At 32.6% G+C, this 21,800-nt stretch overlaps 2 protein-coding genes across 3 annotated transcripts; one reads left to right on the plus strand and one right to left on the minus strand.

Annotated features, from left to right (window-relative positions):
- Window positions 1-316: 316 nt before the first annotated feature.
- Window positions 317-15,080, minus strand: LOC111698275 (kinesin-related protein 8). Of its 2 annotated transcripts, XM_023468565.1 has the most exons (29): window positions 15,009-15,080; window positions 13,740-13,884; window positions 12,742-12,877; window positions 11,891-12,023; window positions 11,370-11,429; window positions 10,332-10,477; window positions 9,844-10,279; window positions 9,423-9,505; window positions 9,295-9,362; window positions 8,818-8,850; window positions 8,098-8,146; window positions 7,969-7,997; window positions 7,785-7,848; window positions 7,631-7,671; window positions 6,599-6,668; window positions 5,877-5,969; window positions 5,377-5,496; window positions 4,675-4,779; window positions 4,445-4,587; window positions 3,937-3,982; window positions 3,844-3,881; window positions 3,677-3,752; window positions 3,410-3,483; window positions 2,906-2,963; window positions 2,735-2,809; window positions 2,532-2,575; window positions 1,795-1,839; window positions 1,333-1,388; window positions 317-842 (listed from the first exon to the last, which is right to left on the minus strand). In XM_023468565.1, exons 2-29 carry the CDS (start codon window positions 13,850-13,852, stop codon window positions 766-768), a joined length of 2,511 nt encoding a protein of 836 aa, XP_023324333.1. In that variant the 5' UTR covers window positions 13,853-13,884; window positions 15,009-15,080; the 3' UTR covers window positions 317-765. The 2 variants fall into 2 exon arrangements, with proteins under 2 accessions (XP_023324333.1, XP_023324340.1); XM_023468572.1 differs by lacking the exons at window positions 317-842; window positions 1,333-1,388; window positions 1,795-1,839; window positions 15,009-15,080 and having other exon boundaries at window positions 2,526-2,575; window positions 2,735-2,814; window positions 13,740-14,056.
- LOC111698266 (MICAL-like protein 1) lies at window positions 14,153-20,300 on the plus strand. Its single transcript, XM_023468555.1, has 3 exons — window positions 14,153-14,171; window positions 15,061-15,450; window positions 17,772-20,300. Exons 2-3 carry the CDS (start codon window positions 15,133-15,135, stop codon window positions 20,034-20,036), a joined length of 2,583 nt encoding a protein of 860 aa, XP_023324323.1. The 5' UTR covers window positions 14,153-14,171; window positions 15,061-15,132; the 3' UTR covers window positions 20,037-20,300.
- Window positions 20,301-21,800: the final 1,500 nt, after the last annotated feature.

Here is a 21,800-nt window from a genome sequence, read left to right on the forward strand (position 1 = left end):
ACTTGTTTATTGAGAAGATTAGTGGTGATGGTTTAAATAAGAATAAGAAATCTAGAAAAAAAAATTAGAAAATAGAATAAAACATTGTGTCCATTGTCCAAGCTGTCCACTTTTCCTTGGGTCAATTTATTTTAAGTGAACATTTTTAGCTGAAGGGCCCAGCGTTGCCCGTAAATTTTTTTTTAATATTTTAAAAAATAGATTTTTTTAGTCTGTAACACCCCCCGGCCACCCATGAGTGTCCTCAAAAAATTTCAGCCCATTCGGTCCATGTTTAAAGAATCAACTTCAAATTAAAACATTTTAATATATTTCAGGATTTTAAAGTTAATTATAAAAATGTTTTAACCTCAGCATATTTAAATTATTAACATTTTATCATATTGAAGATTAAATAAGGTTAAATAAATAAAGCAATGAGCTGTTGATTGTTGACATATTACACTTGTTAACCTAGATTCTAATCATTCCTTTTATCATCAAATATAGATTAATAATATTTACATTCAGTTCAAACATATTATTAAAGGGATAGTCAACGTTATTTAGAGTGACGTTTTTCGGTCATCAAATTTATCATGCAAAGAATTGCAAGAAAATGTTTTTTTTTAAACGACTTTATTTATGAATCCAGCCTGCTGTGAATCGTCTTGGAACTCTTTTATTTGAAAGGTGACATGGAACTGGGTAAACAATCCCTTTAATCAGTCTGTTTAGAGTGTACAGTAAGTATTAAGTTCAGAAAACATATGTTTACAAAGAGAACTATTTTCTGAGTGAGGTTAAATACTTGTTGAAAACAGATACACTGGACTTACAGGCTCCGATCCTCAAACTATCATCTAAATATATCAAATTATATATATAAACATGCAGTGTACTTTTTGTAACATTGTGGTGGTAACATTTAATATTTTAAACTTTTATTGATTGATCTTACAGAATTCATATTTTGAAATATTAATGGCCTACGACATCATCTTGTAAAGATATATAAGGGCTTAAAAAAATGTGGCAAGCAATAAATTTCTTTATCGTACAAATATTTTTTACTCTGGTCCAAAGCCTCATTTAAAATCTTTTTATTTCGACGTAAACTTGCAATTCTGGTGTATTTTTATGTTTCCAAAAGTTTTAAAAACTATAAAAATATTTTTTTTTGAATATACCAGTTTAAAGAATTTAAGGCAATATCAGTTGTTTTTCAAAAGATAGCTTTTGTACCCTTTTCTATCAAAATCAAATATATATTTCAATCTGGAATCTGGAAGAACGTAAATCAAATATTAAATGCAAACAAGAAACAAATAGACTGATAAGTTTTAATGACACCTTGAAATATTGAAGAACGCACAGCTTCTTTACTTCTCTCTGCAAACAGTTCAGTACTAGATAGAAAATATTATTTAATTTCTGGGATTAAATAATAAATATTTGTTTCTAAATTGAATAAAAATATTTTGTTTCTGGTAAAATAAGATAATTTATTTATCCATATATACAGAAATTCCTAAAAATATTAATGTATGTAAATATAAATGGTAAAGATGGGACTGAAAAAGGTTGATTTGATTGTTGTCTTCGTTCACTCTTTTATTTATGAAATGTCATAAAATATTTGGCAATTCGTAACAACATTTTTGTAGTATATCTCTGAAAATATTGAGAGCACATTTTTTAAAGATGAATTATTTGAAAATTGCAAAATACAATTATAATTTAAAGAAAAATCATAGACGACGATCAGCCTACTGATTTTAGGACCCTTGTATGGTTTTGAAGTTAATTGTTAACCTGGAGAATATGTTTGACATCTCTGATTCAGACCAGGATTCAAACCTGCTCAATCAATAGACAAACATCTAGCTATGGACCAATGAAAAGGGTTGGATATGAAATACTCGATGTCTAATCATGTATTGCTTGAAGGGGTTGTTTACCTATTTGAAATGCACATAATGTACATTTATTATGAAATTAGGTACACATCTAAGCTTAAATAGATCTAAAAAATGTCCCCGAAAGACAGAATGATCATTGATCATTTCAGACAAAGGAGCATTTAAAAAATATACCGGGTTCCTTGAAACTTTGTATTCTTTAATTTACATTTTCAATGCATTGGACTGTTAAATATGATATTAAGCTGGTGAATTATAAGTTAAGTAATCAAAAATTTTCAAAACGATAAATTACTTATTTTTGCTGAAAAGTTAATTTTAAAAATGGTTATTATGTGTAAAATCAAATTCGTGAACAACCTCTTTAAACATCTTTGAACTTAGTTTTATCTTTAATACTTTAGTTAAAGGACAAAAGAATGGGGTAGTGTAAAATAGGAGCTTAAATCTTTCATTGAAAATTACAAGGTAATTCGTCCATGAAGAAAAGTTGAACCAGATTTGCAAGTTTTAGACAGTTTTATTTATCTATACCTTTACAAGCCAATAAGGTTTATATTTGAGGTCAGAGCAGGTTAGGTTTTTGGGGAGGGGAGGGATGTTTTATTAAGGATAAAGTACAAGTCTATCCTGTCTAATTGAAAAAAATCAGGAGGATTTCCTGCAACACTCCCCTAAAAGATGAAAATGAGTATATAATTAAATATTCTCACTAGAACTAATATATAGAACTGCATACAGGAATGTTGCATGAGAAAATATTGCATACAATGTTTTTACTCCTAAACAATTATAAATATATGTTCAAGGTTTAACTTTTTTCTGTTGAATACCTCTGAGTTTGAACCTTCAAGCTTCTTATTTAAAGAATTCAGTTTGGAATAACAGCTTCTATTGTTCTGTAAATCCTAAACTGTTTGTGTTAGAAGATAAAATAGTAGAAAAAAATTTGATTTTTTACTTTTTTTAAATTGTCAACTATACAACGGTTTAAATGCTAGTACCTGAAAGTTCTGTGAGTTGAGAACGGTTTTAATATACTGAAACTTGTTCTTCTCCTCTCTAGACAGGATACTCAGGGATAATTAAATACTTCCCCCTCAATTAAGGTTTTGGTGTGTTCTGCAGTAGTTAGTAGTACCTGATTAAACAGCGGGTTTTAGTGGAGAGATGTCTTTAAGGAAAAACCTTCAAGGTAGGAATTTATGAAAGTCAAGAACTAGTTTAACTAGGCACGGTTAGTTCATCTATTCCTATTGAGAAATTTTAGAATGAGTTCAATTACTCTTCATAAATGTCAAAATAACACATTTTTAAAATAATATATATAGAATATGGATACTTGACATTTATATTTCTTAGAAATCAAAATTTTGTATAGCAGTGCGCATTACCTATTTTTATCTTTATCATTTTAAGCTCATTTAAATTAATCTCTAAAGTATTTAGAAATAGTTTAGATCAATTCTCAAAATTAGATCAAAGTTTATCAATATATCCATGATTTCCTAAACATCTGCTTTTCTCGTTCATATGTTTCTTGGAGAACTTGAACCTTCCTCTGGTTTTCCAAAACCTGTCTCTTTAAATTAAAATACAAATATAATACAAAATAATTTCAGATCCAGTTACTACCTACATCATAATTTATCTTGTATTACGCAAATTACGATATAACATGGAAAAATTATTTTTGATGAATAAATTGTTGTTTTTTCATCCTTATACTCTTGAAAAGTCAGCTATTATGCACCCTGCATGAAAATATTACTAACCTCTAAATTCTCGATAATAACTTTGTTTTCTGATTTAACTTTTTCTATTTCCATTCTGCTCTCATCATGTTTATTCCTGAACAGATATATTTGCAGAATGAAGTGAGAAATGAAAGCAGAAAATAATAAATGATAAATGTAAAATTAGGTTGAAAAGAGAAATAAACCTGCAAACCAAGAGCTCGTTTAACTGGGAATCTGATTCCTTTAAAAATAAAAATATAAAACAATTTTTTTTTTGTAATTTTTTGGGTTCTCACCTCTTGAAGGTTCCTTATTTGTTCCTCCTTCGCCTCGTTCTCCGTTCTATTCAAATAGTTATAAATCAATTCAAGAAGTTTTTAAATATGAAATTGTCGAGTATGGACATAGTTTGCTAATTTGTATTTACTGAATACTGTAAGAAGCCGTAACATTTTCTTTCTTTTTACATGAAAGCGCCCACACAGATCCAGGCTGCTATAAAAAGTTACATCAAGACCGGGTCGACTTTGAATTTTCGCAATGCCTTGGCCTTTGATTTTACTTTATACCTCAATCATACTTTTTGGTTTCCCTAGACATGTACATTTTAAAACTATAAAGTATTAGGTTTTAGCTTTAGTTTTTAAGAAATAATTTTCAAAATTCTCAACGATTTTTGCGTTACAGCTTGCAACCTTTGGATCATTGTGCGCTGCGATTAGAATAGGTGAGGTGCCCTAACGGTGTGACTGGTACATTTGAAAGAGTGATTTGATGCAGTGGCTAGTCTAAAGTATCTCAGACCTGTATATCCTGGCTTCCTCCCTAAACCTGAGGTTTTCCTGTAGCATCTTCCTGTTCTCCTCTCCCAACCTTTCAACCTTCTCATTCTTCTCCGTATACATATTCTCCTTTTCTATTCGTTCTTTGATCAGAAACTCTTTCTCCTAATTTCAGAATGTTAAAAAAAAAATTTTTTCTTTTTTTCTTCATAAGTTTATTTCTGTTTGATTTGTTGCTAAATAAAGGATAACCTTGTAGAGGTTTCTGTTTTCATCTTCTAGTTTTCTAATCCTAGTTTCTAGTTCCCTCAACTCACATTCCTTTTCATTCTTCATCTTTATCATCAGCTCATGCTCCTTATATTTAATAAATGTCAATATTTAAAAATTATCCACACTTTGTTTGGAAAATCTGGCAAACTCAAATCAAAAATCCCCTAGTTTCCATGAAAATTGTGCAGGCAATAAATAGGAAAAACATTTGAAAATGCAATCAAGTTAAAAGTATTTAAATAATAATAAAGTCAAATGCTACAAACTCAAATGTTCGAATTCCCTATATCTTTGCAACCTTATGATGTAAACCTATGAATTTTCAAATTTTTATTATTCAATATATAGCAGAAATCGTAGTTTGAAATATCGAAGGTCTACGACATTGCAAGGATAGGGATTAGAAAATCAGAGTTTGTGGCAAAGACTCAATTCCTTTCATCATTTTTCTTCGCGCCGCACAGAATTAAAAAAATATGCGTAGGTCAATTTAAAAAATTACTTGTGAGATAAGATGATCTCAAACAATTTTTTTCCAATGCGCATTTTTCTACATTTTTTACCGGCTATATGTAAGCAAATCTTCGATTTAGCCATAACAGATGAAAGACCAATCGACACACAGGTGGACACAGAGAAGTTTTTGAGAAATTGGAATTATACATATTTTAAAGGATTCACCTTAGAGGAGAGCTCCAACTTCTGTTCCATACTAGAAATATGTTCTCTTAGTTTTAATACTTGTTGTTTATTTTGTTTTTCATTTTCCATTCTCATGTTTAATTCTCGTTCCAGCTCAACCTAATCAAATCTGGCCTCATGCCACATTTTCAGTGCTTTTAATCAATGAAATCAATTTTTTTTTAAAGAGATAGCTATGAATAAATCAGGGGTGTATATTTTCTCGAAAAATTAGTTTTCTTCCCCCCCCCCCTTTTGAAAATCATTTTCTGCCCTAGAAGTTATATATGTTTTAGGGTTTTATTCGCTGAATTGGGGAAAATAAATATTTTTAGGAAAAAATAAATAAATTTTTGGATCAAAAGTATCAAATAGAATGAAAAAAGTTGCCTTTAGATGATGAATTTTTGATTTTTTTTCCACCAAATCTTCAAAAATCATTCTGAAAAATATACACCCTCGGGAATAAATTCTGATTTGCAGTTGAGGCTCTGGATTCCCTTAATCTCGTCAGAGTTTCTGATTCTTCTCATCAAATCCGAGTTTAAGTCCAGTAGTTTCCTAGTTTCATCTTGAAGCTGTATATTTTGCTCCTGTATATTTAAGGAAACATGAGATTTAAGAAAACAATCAGAATACTTACCGTAAAAACTGGAGTAAAGCGAAATGAAAGTCGTCTTTATTAGCGTTTTTAATTTCTAAATGTAGCTAAGTATTTTATAATTTTTAAATTATCATGACTGGTAAGGAATTGAGTCTTCGCCACAAAATCTGATACTGCTTCGATATTTCAAACTATGAATTCTATTGAATACACTATCATGTATAAAAAATATAGGGATTAGTATATTTGATTTTGTGACAAAGTTTCAAATCCTTTCTGAAGATGTTCAGGGCTAATTTTTATGAGCTACAACAATTGCTTACAAAATCTGTACTACTGTTGCTAAATAAAAGAAAGATCGAAGTTAACTTTTATTGGGCTTTTTTTAGTTCTTTTTTCGGTCCTCAAAATAAAGAAGACTAAGATTCGAAATATGAGCAAACCATTGCTCTATCATTGTTTTTAAGCTTATGAATGTGAATATGATTTTTAAATATTATAATGCAATAATCATGGATTATATTTATTTCACATCGTCTTCTTAATCCATTTTATACTTTGTACCACTGTGTTGTAGATTAAAATACAAATTTAGAGTAAAAGAACAAAGATATAAACCTGAACTGTAACAATATCATGCTTGTTTTGTTCCCTCTGCTGTTCCTGAAAACTGATCTCCTGGGTCAACCTGTACAAAATAAGCCTTTAAGTATCACTCACATGGGGTGAAGGAGGGGGGCAATAATTTGGACCCCTATCCTTTGTGAAAAAAAAACTGACAGAATGTGAGGGGGATGGGCAACAGTGATTTGTCCCACTACCCTTTGGAATCTTATTTCCCTGTCTAAAAACGGTTTCATAATAGCTAGATACACAATATCTACAACAAGAAACTTTTAGTTGCCTTCTCACGACCTCACAACCGCCCTTATTAGACAATGTTGTGTGATGCCTATTAATATCATCACTGTTTATATTTGGGCTGAACAGAATCTGATTTTAAATCCAATTTTATAATGTACTAATTGAATGTTATGTGTTTGTTTAATGGGTATTAAATATGAATATTAAATGTATCCAAGATGGGTTTTATTATGCTTTATCATGTTTTTATTGATTCTTTCTTTTCGTTTATTTCTCCATTGTAAAGTGTAAAGTGTAAAAAATATACAAGCAATCAGGCTTAGCTAGGAAAACAACTTCATGATTATAAAAGTTTTGATTTTAAAGAAAGTCATTACTAGCTTCAAGCTCTAATTTTCTTTTCTTAGAAACCTAATGTTGTAGACTTTTGATATTAAAAACTATGAATTCTTTTAGATCAAATAGTCACAGTTTGAATTATAGGTTTTAAAGATAAAGAGATTGGAAGATTATTCAGTCACTGAAAGAAATAAAAAAACACGTTAAATAGTGATATAGACAACACATTTCAAGGTTATCTATACATCTTCTATAAAATTTACGAAGAAATATCTGTTTTTTGTTTGTTTAACTGATCACAACTCATGAACCCTCTTGGGTAGGCTTAAACATTTTCAGTTGTGTAAGATGACTTTAATAGAGTAAGGTTAGTTTCCAGACAAAGCTTGGTTGGAAAGCTAGTATTATTGTTTATATGTGATGCTTAAAAGATATCTGGATCTTTACCTGGAGTTCTTATTTTCTAGTTTATCCTTCTCTTCAGATATCTATCTCATGGTCAGGAAAAATAATTGAAAACAGAATTCATGTATTTTTAGGATAAAAAATGTTCTTTTTTAATTAATTTATCTGATCTAAGAATTTTATTTTCAATCCAATCCTGATCAATCTTCATGCTTGAGTTTTTCAGATCTTTAGTGAGAGCTGCCGCAGTTGATTTTAATCTTGAAAATATAAATTCTTTTCAATTATATAATTAAACAAAAACATACATTTTCTGTTCAGTATATTTTGTAAGAAAGAAAATCAAAAAAATTGGTTTTGATAAAAGGAGAAAATACAACCTTGTAATCTGATTTTGAAGGCTTCCAATCTAAAATATTAAAAGTTATTATTTGATCGTTTTAAGACTAGTTTAGGCAAGATGAAGAGTTCTGAGTTTATGACATTTCAACTTTTTAATATCAATGCACCTGTGTAATAACTTTTGTGATATATTCCTCTGCATTAATTCTCAGTTTTCTTAAACATATTCATTTGTGAATATTATTTTCCTTTTAGCTTTTTTCAGCCCTCTTTCCCTATACCCAGTATTCTATGATTTCCATACTTTTCCTTTTCCCTTTCTGATAAATATCATCCTCGTTCTTATCCCTTTTCCATTCCATTTATGCCTTTCATTTGTTTGAAATCAGATCTAGATCAGATCCAAATCAGATCCAGATCAGATCCAAATCAGATCCAGATCAGATCCAAATCAGATGATTCTCGTCATTCTCCCTTTTAACGTACTTTTCCTTCTTTCATTCGAATCTTGTCCCCCTCCAATTCATACTCGATTACTACACCTCTTCTTATTCTCATATTCCAAAACTCGTTTCTCCTATTTCATATTCATTCTAATACCTTTCCCATACTTTTCCCTTTCCATGCCCTTTTATATCCTTCCCCTTTCCAATACTTGCTTTTAACCTTTTTTAATACTCGACACTTTCATCACTTTTTTAGAATTACTGTTCCCTATTTATACCAACCCTGTATCTAACATTCAACCCTTTGCTTTTATACTCTTTAAATATATAAACTATACCTATAAACTTTCTATTTATTTTCTCTCAAGCCCCCCCCCCCGCCCCCCGCCCGTAAAGGTATTGTTGGCTGGTAAAATTATTCACGAACGTAAAAATATATTCCTGTAATCTTTCTCAAACTGGTTTAGCAGGATTCTAAAATTTTAAACCTTACAAACATGCATTTAAGTGTCAAGTTACTTATCTTCACCCTGTCGCAAACACATATTTTACAATGCATTCTTAATTGCACTTTAAGTTTACAGGGTAAACTTGAGTTTATAAATTACACTATATTTTTTAATGGATAACCCCGGATTCACAAAGGTACCATTTAAATAGTTTCAAATCAAGAGTGAGTAGTTTTTCTAGCTTGAAATTCCCTCCTTTTTTCTGCAGACACCAGTCACTTTTAAAGAAAAAACCGCAATTTTGAAAATATAAAATTTTAAAATAAAAAACATAAATATCTTAATGATTCTTGATCATTCAAAACTTTTTCTGATATAGATTTGAATCTAACATGCCAGTCTATATATGAAGGTTCACTTGAAATTATAGATAAGAAAAAAATTTTTTTTTTGATTGATGTAAGATTTCCTGCACAAGTTTTGAGACTCCTTGCTACGGGATACACTGAGCAGAGAACAAAACAGGTTTCCACATTCCTCAAAATCATAGAATTAGAGATATAAGTTTATATTTGAAAGATTCAAATTTGATCCAACCTGGGACATGTTGTGTATTTCATAAAGATGAGCTACAAATGAAACATTATCATTCTTCCAGCTCATTCCACAACACAGAAACTCTTATATATATATATAAATATAAATTATATAAACACAATCTTGAATATAATTTATAACATATTAACTGAATTTACAGGGATAATAAAAGCTTGGAACCTTATTGAGAAGAAATTTGGGCATGTGTATGCTGAGGAATTTATAGAGGAGGAGGATTAAAGAATTATATCAAGATATATGCTGATAAAAAATAACAAAAATACCTAATCTGTTGTTATACAAATAACTTGTATCTTTATTCTGCGAAGGGGCTATATTTCCAACTGGGAGATTGATAGTGATATAACAAATTGAAAACTTTATGAAAGAATTTTTGTCGTAATTTAAAAAATGACAATACCTGGCGGGGATTCTATTGGATATACATTTGAATAGAGATCATAGTGAGGATCAGGAAAACCTTGGATCCCGCCTTGATTTGTGAAAGGTTGAGCTCTTTCCTGAGTAGAGCTGATCTCTTCTAAAGAATAACCTGCAGGAGGCATCTGGGTTCCCTCTTTTCCACGATAATACTGCTCTCCAGGATTAGTTCGGGTTCTCTGGGTTCCCTCTAGAGCAGAGTAGGTTGGTTGACCGGATAATTTCATATTATCAATTCCATTAAGTTGGACAGGACCAGGATAATGAGGTTCAGGTAGGATGGCTTGCAGAGGAAGATATCTATAAACGGAATTATTCTGCTGCTGGGTGTTTGGTAATATAATCATAGGATCAAGATCTCTGCTAAAATACTGAAAATCATTTTCATTTCCTCTGGGTTCAGAGTTTACAGGAACCTGAATTTAAGAATTATTATTTATAATATTTACATTTTTTAAAGAAAATTACATTTGCGAATTGTTGATGCAGAATACGGTGATCTGGTTCTGATGGGAAACCGAGTTCTGAACTTGGGAAAACATTTGTAACTGCTGGGTCTGGAAGGTGGAGAGGATGTGAAACCTCCCATATCCCAGCACCAGAAGGTTTACCACCTAAACAAGATATGCATAAGGTTTAACAGTTGCAATTTGAGACTTGTGCTCAAAGTAAAGTAAAGTAACTAATTACTGCCTGATAAATCGCCCCAAACTCTGATTTTGACGTTTGGATCTCAAAGAATTTATAGTTTGCAATATCAAAGGTTTTCGAAATCAGATTTCAAAAATGTGTGGGGTTAGTTTGATTTGAGTAATCAGTTCTTTAACCATCTATAATACTCCCATACACATTGTGGATCGTCCTTTAATAGAGTTGTTACAGGGCGTGTTCTTGTATCAGTAGCTGTAGACCTTGCAGGATTACCTTGCTAAATGTGTTCTTATATCAGAGAGAACATTTCCTTGTATCTATAATCTATATGAACCATGATTAGTTACTCTGCTCTTGTACTAAGAGCTACCTTGATCTGGAGCTGCTACAGGACGTGTTCTTGTACTAAGAGCTATCTTGGTCTGGAGCTGTTACAGGACGTGTTCTTGCACTAAGAGCTACCTTGGTCTGGAGCTGTTACAGGACGTGTTCTTGTACTAAGAGCTACCTTGGTCTGGATTAGTAACAGGACGTGTTCTTGTACTAAGAGCTACCTTGGTCTGGAATAGTAAAAGGACGTGTTCTTGTACTAAGAGCTACCTTGGTCTGGAATAGTAGCAGGACGTGTTCTTTTACTAAGAGCTAGCTTGATCTGGATTAGTAATTATAACCTTTCTCTGTAGTCCTAAAGGACATATTCTTCCATTAGTTTACCACGATTTAATTATTACCTTTCTCTGTAGTTGTTACAGGACGTGTTCTTCCATTAGTTTACCATGATTTAATTATTACCTTTCTCTGTATAGTTGTTACAGGACATGTTCTTGCATTAGTTTACCATGATTTAATTATTACCTTTCTCTGTAGTTGTTAAAGGACGTGTTCTTGTATCAGAGAACTTAGAAGGATGTAAACCTGAAGTTTTGGTTGAATTATTTGTGTAAAAAGTAAAATGACAATAACAGTTAAGACCAATCCCTAACTGAATTCCAAGTTTCATACCGAACCGTATTATACAGTATTCTAAAATTTACTTTTTTTAAAATTAAATCAAGTGTTTTTTTTTGTGCGTGGAAATTTTCAACGGAATTGGGTTTTTGCCACAAACTCAAATTTTCTAATTCCAAATATCTCTTTCTAACCTGATATTGTAAATCTTTAATATGCCAAACCTAGATTATTTAATCTAATAGAATACATAAAGTTAAAGATATATAAGGTCCACGATAATGTGTTGCAAAGATATAGTGATTAGGAAATCAGAGTTTGTGGCAAAGACTAAATTCCAGCCTTTACCAGTCATGACAAATACAAATTATAAAATCTTTTTGTGAAAAAAAGCTTTAAATACAATTCTTAATAAAGACAAAGAGTACCTTTCTCCTCTTGATGTGTGACTGATTCGACATTCTTTTCAGAAAAGTTTTCAGAACGAGACCAATTTTTACCAATTAGGGCAGCTTTACTTCTTCCGGGGTTCCTTATCTTATGTTTGGGATTCTGAGTCTCCTGAATTAGACACAAAGAGAATAGAATATATATCAGAGGGGAATTTAGAAAATCCCTCGGTATGAGTTTTTTCAGTCCCTTTCAGCCTGAAAGGGAGTTCAAAGTGTACAAATCATGTAAATGTTCACAAAATATATGCAGTAGAGTACATTAATACAGTATGTTCCCTAGACTATCCATTTCAATTTCGAATTTTTTAAAGCTGTTAAATAAACTTTATAATGAATTAGGTGAATAAAAAACATCATTTTCATTTGATTTATATCAATCAAAATCATCGTTTGTAAAGTGATAGGCATAGAGTCTATGTGAAATGATCATTGGTCAATTATGAAACCATGGCCTATTTCGTAATTTGGTTTTCTTTTAACATTAATTTTAGATTTTCTATAAAATGATATACCAGGGCCCAAAAGGTTATATAGCATAAATATGTGAAGTACACCTGCAGTATGGAAACAGTACAACAAAATGGCCGTTTTAAACTTTTTTCTAGTAAATTCCCCTCTATATATTCTATTCTCTTTGATTAGACTCTTTAAACACGTACATACATAATTGCAACAATGTACGGACTAGAAAATTTGAGTTTGTGGCAAAGACATAAAAATTCCTTTTCTTTAAAAGTTTTAAAAACATTCCTTCTCAAAACAAGTTTTATTACTGATTCGGATGAATTTCAGCAAATTTAATACATTTTTTAAAAACCAGCTTTTACCTTTTTATTATGATGAGCTTTATTGTGTTTCGATTTAGATGAATCCTGTTTGTTTGGTTCTGCATACAATCCCTTGAATCTTTTCATTTGTCGGATAGAGTTTACTAGAGCAGGGTTCATCGAAGGCATTGCATTCCTGAAAAATATTTTTTGACCAAATCATGATTTTTGTTTAATTTTTGTAAAAAAAAATACAATGTATTTACACTTTTTGGAAATGCATGCGGGACAAATTCCATTCTGACCCGATTTAAAAATAGTTTCAACCCTTAATGACCGCAAAAGATCACGCTTCATTTTTCTTCGTTTTTTTACAAGAGAAAAATATTTTTTGAAACTTTAATCGTTAAAATCTTTCTCCAATCTCCTTTGCATAAAAATATAATAAATTAAATATCTATTATAGTAATTAATGGTAAACTTTAACAAAAGCTAAATTAAGGGAGGAACTCACTGCTTTTTAATTTTGTATTAGTAATTTATTCAATCACTAAATTTAACCATTATTCGCAAATCGCAATGATATTTAAATTCTTAAGATATAAACAATTTAACCTGCTGTATATTTTTTTGATTACTTTTAAAGTCTGAAAATTATAACATCCCCCACCTCAAAATGAAAGATATGCGAAAAATGGAGCTAAAATTGTATCTCAAAAAATCAAAAAAATCATATTTTAGAACAAGAAGTATCAAAAGATAGAATAATCGTCTCTCTTTTTTTGCCTACAAATATTATTAATTCAGAGTTACAAGTATATACTCTTTACATTTATCTAAAATATAAATCACGATCCCCATGAAACTTCGAGCAAACGGGAATCTTAATGGTAAGAAGCCTAAAAGTTTGCAGAATCTGCTTCAAAAGGTTTTCCATCGTCAAATAGTTTTTTATTTTTTTTTAACTTAGATACATATATATTATTATATATTTTATTTTTATAAGCAGAATAAACGCTAATTTTGATATTTCACAGCATAGATTTATAATAATTTACCTTATTTGAGCTGAATAAGATGTTTTTCCAGTAACATCCCATGATTTGCTGGGTTTCTCGCTCCTTACTCTGTTTGCTTTCGAGTCAATAATCTGCCTCATTGTAGAACGCATTGGCGACAAAAAGTGGTTAACAATTCATCAGTCTAAAAAAATTTAGTAGCCAAGAATTATTAAAACTGTTGCATGGCATTTAATTATTTATTTCAGCTGAATTGGGCTGCAAAGACATGTCCATTTCTATTCTTAGAGAAAAGTTTCATGGATTTCTCTCTGAAACGAAACCTTCTTCATAAAAGACGACATTTCAAATTAGTGTTGGAGAAGAAAAAGTCATGAGAAGCTAAAGGTTTGGTTTGGTAGCAATAGAGCTACACTCGAATGTCGAACGTACTCCCCCTCCTGAAGATCGTAAGAGATAACTTATTGACAGGTTTGATCTGGACTTAACCATTGTGAAAACGTTGTCTGATGATAATGGTGATAAAAGATATCATAGATTTGCGTAATCTAATGCTTCATGAGCCTGGAAAGTCTGAAACCCAACGTTGTAAATTTAACTAGTTTATTATTAACCTCAAAAAAGATTTTTTTTCACAGAAATTTCCCGCAGATTTCGGTGATAACGAAATACTTTAAGACTTTTATAAAATTCAACTAAGTTAAATTAAGTTGGTGTTCTAACCAACTGAAATTTTTTTGGGGTCCGTCTTAGGGTCCGTCCTAGTGAACTATTTTTGGACCCATCCCCCGCCCCCCCCCCTCCTATCAATTTTGTACATGACGAAATTAAAATTAGTATTTATTTATTATTATTTAGGGTTAGGTTGGGTTAAGACAATTTCTGGGCCGAGCGCTGCGGCTAGGACAGGCTAGGGGGCCGAGCGCTGTGGCCACATGGTCAATTATATCCATTTATTTATTATTATTTAGGGTTAGGTTAGGTTAAGACACTTTCTGGGCCGAGCGCTGCGGCTAGGACAGGCTAGGGGGCCGAGCGCTGCGGCCACGGGTTAGGTTAAGTTAAGACACTTTCTGGGCCGAGCGCTGCGGCTAGGACAGGCTAGGGGGCCGAGAGATGCGGCCACGGGTTAGGTGAGTTAAGACACTTTCTGGGCCGAGCGCTGCGGCTAGGACCGGCTATGGGGCCGAGCGCCGCAGCTAGGACATGTTAGGGGGCCGGGCGCTGCGGCCATATGATCAATTATATCCATGATCAAAATTGATATGAAGGGGGGGGGGGTCCAAAAATCGTTCTCTAGGAAATTACCTTCTTTAGCAGAAACAGATTCAAGAATCAAAATTAAAATTAGTTCTTTCAGAATAAATATGCTCAGTTAGGAGAAGGGAAGTTGTCTCCTGGTTACTGAGCCTGGTCTAACTAGAGGTGGAAGATGGCTCTACAGGGGACGAAAGCGCTGGAGGTGTGGTGTAAGCGCGTGACGCAGGACTACGCTGGCGTCAATATATTGAACATGACGACTAGCTGGAGAAACGGTTTAGGCTTCTGCGCTATCATTCATTATCATTGTCCGCACCTCCTAGATTTCTCTAGTCTTGATCCAGACGATGTTTTTGGGAACAACGAGTTGGCGTTCCAGGTTGCAGAGCAGCATCTTGGGATCCCGTCTCTACTGGATCCTCAGGACATGGTTGAATGTGAGCTACTGGATCGATTATCCATTCTAACCTATCTCTCCCAATACTTTCAGGTATATTATAAATATCTTCTAGTTTAGTAGTGAAAATTTGATTTAATTGATATGGTAACTAAACCTAGATTTGTGTTTTTTCTGATTTTGTATAAAAAATGATCTTAAAGTTAAAGGGACTTTAAAGGAAAAATGAAAAGGGGTATAGGGTGAAACCTGAGAAAGGCGTTGAACGATACATTTATGATGTTCTGATGTTCCTGTCTCGAAAAGTTGATATAAAAAGGCCGTTCTAATAAAGAAATGCAATACACTGGTGTAAACCCTAAGGGTATATTTACACTGGTGTATTTGTGTCCCCCGGTGTAACCTAACCACGGATTTAATAATCATTCCTGAACCCTGGGTCAGCTGAATTTACACCAGTGTCGCCATACTCACGGTTTTATTAATCATCCTTATGTTACCCTGGTGTAAATACGTATTTTCAGCAGCTGAGACAGCTTAAGACCCTTTTGCGCATGTGTAAAATAACTTAACGATTAAGTGTTGTGGATTGAAGTCGTCTTTGCTGGTTAGACTGGAAACAAATGAAAAAAAAGATGAAGGAAAACCAAACAAACAAACAAAAATAAAAATTTCTTACTTCAATTAAAACAGGCAAAAATAAAAATACAAATCATTCTACAAAATTCAATTTCTAATGCATATAACATAAATATTTTTTATAGTGGTTCCCCTCCCCCAGGGGCGCGTAAATAAGGATTCTGTAGGGGGGGGGGGTAAATTTTTACCCCCCTAGAATTTTTTTTACCCCCCCCCCCTAGAAAAATATCATGATGTATATCAAATCATTGGTTTAAGTTGGGTTTGATTTGCATTTTCCACTCGTTTTTGGCATTTACAAACTCCGTCAAATAAAGGCTTCATTTCCTATCTTTCAGCTTTCACCTTGTTTTATATCCTTCATTATAGTCATTTATTTTACATTAACTACAAAGATCTGTAAAAAACTGAATCTATTATAAGTAACATAAAAATAGTTTTACTCTAAGGGAAAAAGATGCAAATTTTTTAAATTAAAAAAAAAAAAAAAAATTTTCTTGTCGTCAATGTACTAGTTATATATGTTAATTTCACTATATTTAAAGAGAAATGTCTTACTTTTTAAAATTTAGCTGATAATTTTAAAATTTTATTCCCGCCACCGTTTAAAATTAGCAAAATATACAAAATGCAAAAAAATTAAAGATTTCCAACTTTAAAATTGAATGCCAACATAAAAAGGCGATTTATTTAATTTAGTATTTTTGAAACTCTTTCAGTGCTTTTTGTTGTTATATATTTTTAGTCGAAAAATGTTTTTGACATAATAAAGTTTTTTGGTTGGTTTTGGTTATATTTTTGGCATGGATATATTATTAGAAGTTATAATTATTAAAATGGTTATTGGTCTTATGAGAAATCATCCATAAAATATTCCAAAAATATTAATAAAATTTAATAGAATTATTAAATGCTTTTACTTTTCTGAACTATTAAGTTCTCTGCATGGTTTTCTGGTCTCTGTTTACCCTGGGTAAGTCAGAAAACACAGGGTGGACCCAGTGTTTTCATTTATCAACACTGGTGTAAATCTACCAAGTGTAAACTGTACGTTGTTGTTGTTTGAACCAGTGTAATTCATGACTATTAAATCCGATCCTAGGTAAACACCAGTGTAAATGACAGTTTACACTGGTGTAAATCCTTTATTAGAACGGCCTAAACTGTGTCAAATCAAAATACGAAAAAATCATATATATGCAATTTTGTATAAAAGTTGTAGGTTTAAACAGTTCATATTCAGCAAATACGAAACCAATCTGAAAAAGACTATATCCGACAGAAACCTAAGAATCTCAGGTTTGCTCCTGTTATAATTGTCTAATTTTTATTTCGCATTTTTAATAGATATAATTGATAATATTATTGCATTTAATCCGTAATATTATTAATTATGCCTGTAAAAAATGCAAAAAAAAAATTTTAATAGGAGCAAACCTGAGATTCTCAGACTCCTGTGGGATATAATCGTTTTTAGATTGGTTTCGTATTTGTTGAATATGATCTGTTAAATACTACAATTTTATACAAAATTGCATATGTATGATTTTTCGTATAAATTTGACATAGTTTTATATCAATTTCTCGAGACATGAACATCAGATAATGTCATATATGTATCGTTCAACGCCTGAGATTCTCAGGTTTCATCTTATACCCCCTTTCATTTTTCCTTTACAGTCCCTTAAATCTTTTGAGACCTTGTTGCTAGAATTCTCACATGATGAGTAATATTTACTTTTTCCTCATGAACCTTCTATCTAAATATATTTCAGGCTTTTCACAGTCAGTCAGTACAGACGAGAGTTAGGCGGCTAGGTTCGATGTCTAAATCTTCCAGTAACAGTTCAGATATGTCGGATGGAGCCAAGAGATCCGTCCCAACAATAGGACGACACTCGGATCCGTGCAAGATATGCAACAAGTCTGTTTTCATCCTGGAGAGGTTGCACGTGAGCGGACGAATCCTTCATCGAACCTGCTTTAAGTGTGCTCGGTGTGGAACTCAGTTAAGTCTAGCAGGGTATTATGAGACTGAGACTGCAGAGTATTGTTGTGAACTGTGTCCTGACGAGGAGCACAGGGAGAAACAGGAAACCTTGAAACCTAATCTCAGGTCCGAGCAGGAGGAGGAAGAGGTAGATAGCGGACACAGCTCAGAGGATTCCAAGGATATAGGTGATGATGAGGACGAGGAGAAGGATGAAAGCTCAGAGAAACCAATTGTTTGTGAACTTCCTATCGGTGTAAAACCTTCAGCTGAAACTGAAGGGAAAGTAGATGATGTAGAACTAAGTGATGTTAACGCTAATATTGAGAAATTAACAATTCCTGCCGAGGAAAGCTTCAATAATAACACAAAATCGTCCAATATTTGCTCAGAGGTTGATATCGATGTAAATGATAATGCTGTTGATACTTGTAATGAAAAAGAAATTCTTATGATTGCTAAAAATTTAGAAAAAAATTTAACTGACGACGATAACGTTGAATACCCGGATGAAAAGAATCCTTTCGACGACGTTGAAGATGAGGATTTAAACTATAGTAAGGACAATGCAACTGGCCAAACAATTGACGAAAATGTCACAAGTGTTGACCTAACGGACGGGATTCAACCTGAAAATTGTGAAACTAACAAATCTTTGAATCCTTTTGGTGAATTCGACGACGAGGATGAGGCTGAATTAGATAAACCTAACAAACCCGTGCACTCTAGTCAACAAGAACTTTTAATCCCGGAAGCTAAGTTGCACAACTCAAGTTTAAATCCATTTGGAGAAGATTTTTCTTCAGATGAAGATCAATCCCTTGGAAGTGTTTCTCCCTCTACTTCAGTTCGGAGTCAGAACAGGCAGAAGAAGAAGCGCCGTGCTCCGCTTCCACCAGGATCAAAATCCTCTACTCCTCTCCCCCCGGAGAGTAAACCCTGTACTCCAGTCCCTGCACCGAGATCTAGTCTCACCCCGGTCCAACAATCTCAACAATCATCTCCAGCTCCAGCTGAGGCAGCAAAAAGAATTAAGGATGAACGAAACATGAACCGAAGATCTCAAATTCTTGAAAGCATCAAGAACGAGAGTGTTCGGATTGAACTTCCAACTATTCCCAGCGATTCTTGTTTAATGATCACCAGCGACACATCCCAGTCTGAGTCCGCCTCCATAAACCAGAGTGATACTTTTAGTCTGATGTCGGCCTCTACTACTACTACTCAGTCCTCGGGTCCGTCATATCTAGGAGCCTCTCAAGTATTCTCTCCCATACCTCCGGACAAGGCAGATGAAGGACAGTGGAGGAAGAAAAAAGGACCAGCTCCTCCCCGCCCTATACCTCCACGCCGAGCTGTTAGGAAACTACACAGGAAAGCTATTAATCAAGAATTGGAGGATATTGAAGTAAAACAAGGAGAACTGGAGAGACAAGGAGTTAAACTTGAGAAAACTATTCGAGAGATTTGTGACAAAAGCGATGAGGAAGGAGAAAACAGGGACTCGCTTGGTCCAGAGGCAGAGGATCTCATTATTCAACTCTTTGATCTTGTGAACGAGAAGAACGAATTGTTCCGAAGACAGACCGAGTTGATTTATATGAAGAAGGATAATAGGTTGGAAGAGCAGCATGCTGATCTCGAATATCAGATCAGGATTCTTATGTCTAAACCTGAAGGACAGAAGACGGACGAGGAGTTGAAAAAGGAGGAGAGGTTGATCAAGAAGCTGGTTGAGGTAGTGGGGTTGAGAAATGAGATCGTAGATTGTCTTGAATTGGACAGGTTGAGAGAACGGGATGAAGATACTGCTATAGAAGATCACATGAGCAACTATGCAGCGGTTAAACCTGTTGAAGAACCGAAGAAAACTCTCACTAAGATGCTGAGAATCAAGAAGAAAAAGAAGAAGGATCGGGATAGTGAGAAGGACGTTGATACCAGTGAAATACAGGACCCAGAGGAGCTGACGAGTACGGAGAAAAAGAAAAAATCGACAAAGAAAAAATTACTGAGCTATGCATCCAAGAAGTTAACATTTCCACACTGATCATATAAATCCGTATTATAAAGTTATGTAAAAAAGTGCATAAATCTTTTAGTATTAATTTTCAAGCATTTAGTTGACACAAACTGTGATATCTCATCACATGCCTTTTTTTGTTGTATTTAACTAGCCTTTAAAGATTTATTGCATATTTAACTTTTCTCGTAGTCGCGTTAACATCGGTATAGAATCATTATGTAGATCAGAGATTTAACTATATATGGAACGTTATTGTTAATATAATAAATATGCATTATATTTTCTAAATTCAACAATTTTTTAGAAGAGAATTCATTGTGCCAGACGATTCATGAAGAATGCCAACTTAAAAAAAAATATTCAATTATACATCAAATCCTAACTTATGGCTAAAAAATCTTGTATGCTTCCTTTTAAAAATATTATATTTTTTACAACTCTTTAAAATAATTAGTTTTAACTTTACTTAGAAACCAAGACTTGCAGTCTAGATTGGTATATTAAATAGATTAGAAAGAGCAGCTATGCAATAGGTTGATCTATAAATGGTTTAGAAAAAGCAGCTTTGCCTAGGATGATATATAAATAGGTCAGAAAAGAGCAGCTATGTCTAAGCTGATATTTAAATGCTTTTGAAAGAGCATCGATGCCTAGGTTGATATTTAGATGATTTTGAAAGAGCATCGATGCCTATGTTGATATTTAAATGGTATAGGAAGAGCAGCTATGCCTACGTTGATATTTAGATGGTTTAGAAAGAGCAGCTATTTAATTGTTAATAAATAGCAGCTACATGTCTAGGATGATATATATAAAGTAGTAATCGGTTTGTCTATTTGTTTCCATGTCTGATCATTGTTAATGAACCCCTCTGGACCGATTTAACTAAGATTTTGATTAGGAACTCGTGGAAGCCACGGGAATGTTCTTAGCTGGGTTCAAAAATTCCAAGTCGAGTAAGATAACTTTAGTAAAGCAAGTTTAGTTTTCAGGCAAAGCTAGGTTTTAAAGAGCAACTACAGGGTGTTCCACAAAACATGACAGTTAGTGAATAGTTTAAAATGTCTTCTTACATAATTTGATAAGTTGTAATATATATTTCATCCTAAAGAGACTAATAACATTTTTAAAATGACAGTTATAGTATAAAATTGATTTCATAGTAAAATATCTATTTTTTTGAGGAAATAAACTACAAAAAGTCTTTAATATCTAATACATTATGTGGATATTCAAAACTATTCACCAACTGTCATGTTTCATGGGATACCCTGTATCTAAGTTTAAATATTAAATAGCTTTAAAAGAGATCAAGTCTAAATTATGCGGAAAATTGATTAAAGTTAAATCTAAAATCTTGAAACAAAGAACAGTTTTTATCCTTGCAAATAAATTGCATATTCAGTGCAGTAAATTATAAAATATTTGCACATTGAGATGAGACGAATGAGACTACCGATCGTGTCCCAAAGAACATGGTGATTAAATGACTATCTTAGTTTCGTTTTTGTTTCACACAATTCTGGTATTATCCGAGGTAAATCATAGTCTCGGGATTTCCATAATTTGGTCTACCACTTTTTGAACTTTCAAATTTGCAGGAGATATTGAGAAAGGTCTCCAGATTCCAATTTCTTAAAAAAGGCATAATTTTTAAGATTTTTTATTATCTTCGACAGATTTAAAGATACAAAGTAGAAAGATCACATTTTGAAAAGCTTTTATGACTTAGAATTTATTAATTATACACCCTGTGTCATTTTCATTATTAGAAATCAAAGACTGTCT

This window comes from Eurytemora carolleeae, unplaced genomic scaffold, assembly GCF_000591075.1.
Source record: "Eurytemora carolleeae unplaced genomic scaffold, Eaff_2.0 scaffold40, whole genome shotgun sequence".
In the NCBI taxonomy this organism is placed as follows: domain Eukaryota; kingdom Metazoa; phylum Arthropoda; class Copepoda; order Calanoida; family Temoridae; genus Eurytemora; species Eurytemora carolleeae.

Excerpts from the sequence above, each read along its gene's own strand:
- LOC111698275 (XM_023468565.1), bottom strand. The coding sequence starts at position 13,852 with ATGCGTTCTACAATGAGGCAGATTATTGACTCGAAAGCAAACAGAGTA. Across the intron at positions 10,478-11,369 it reads TTTAACAACTACAGAGAAAG|GTGGTAAACCTTCTGGTGCT; the intron begins GTAATAATTAAA and ends TATCTTGTTTAG. Across the intron at positions 5,497-5,876 it reads GAAACTCTGACGAGATTAAG|GTTGAGCTGGAACGAGAATT; the intron begins GGAATCCAGAGC and ends AGATTTGATTAG.
- LOC111698266 (XM_023468555.1), top strand. The coding sequence starts at position 15,133 with ATGGCTCTACAGGGGACGAAAGCGCTGGAGGTGTGGTGTAAGCGCGTG. Across the intron at positions 15,451-17,771 it reads ATCTCTCCCAATACTTTCAG|GCTTTTCACAGTCAGTCAGT; the intron begins GTATATTATAAA and ends AATATATTTCAG.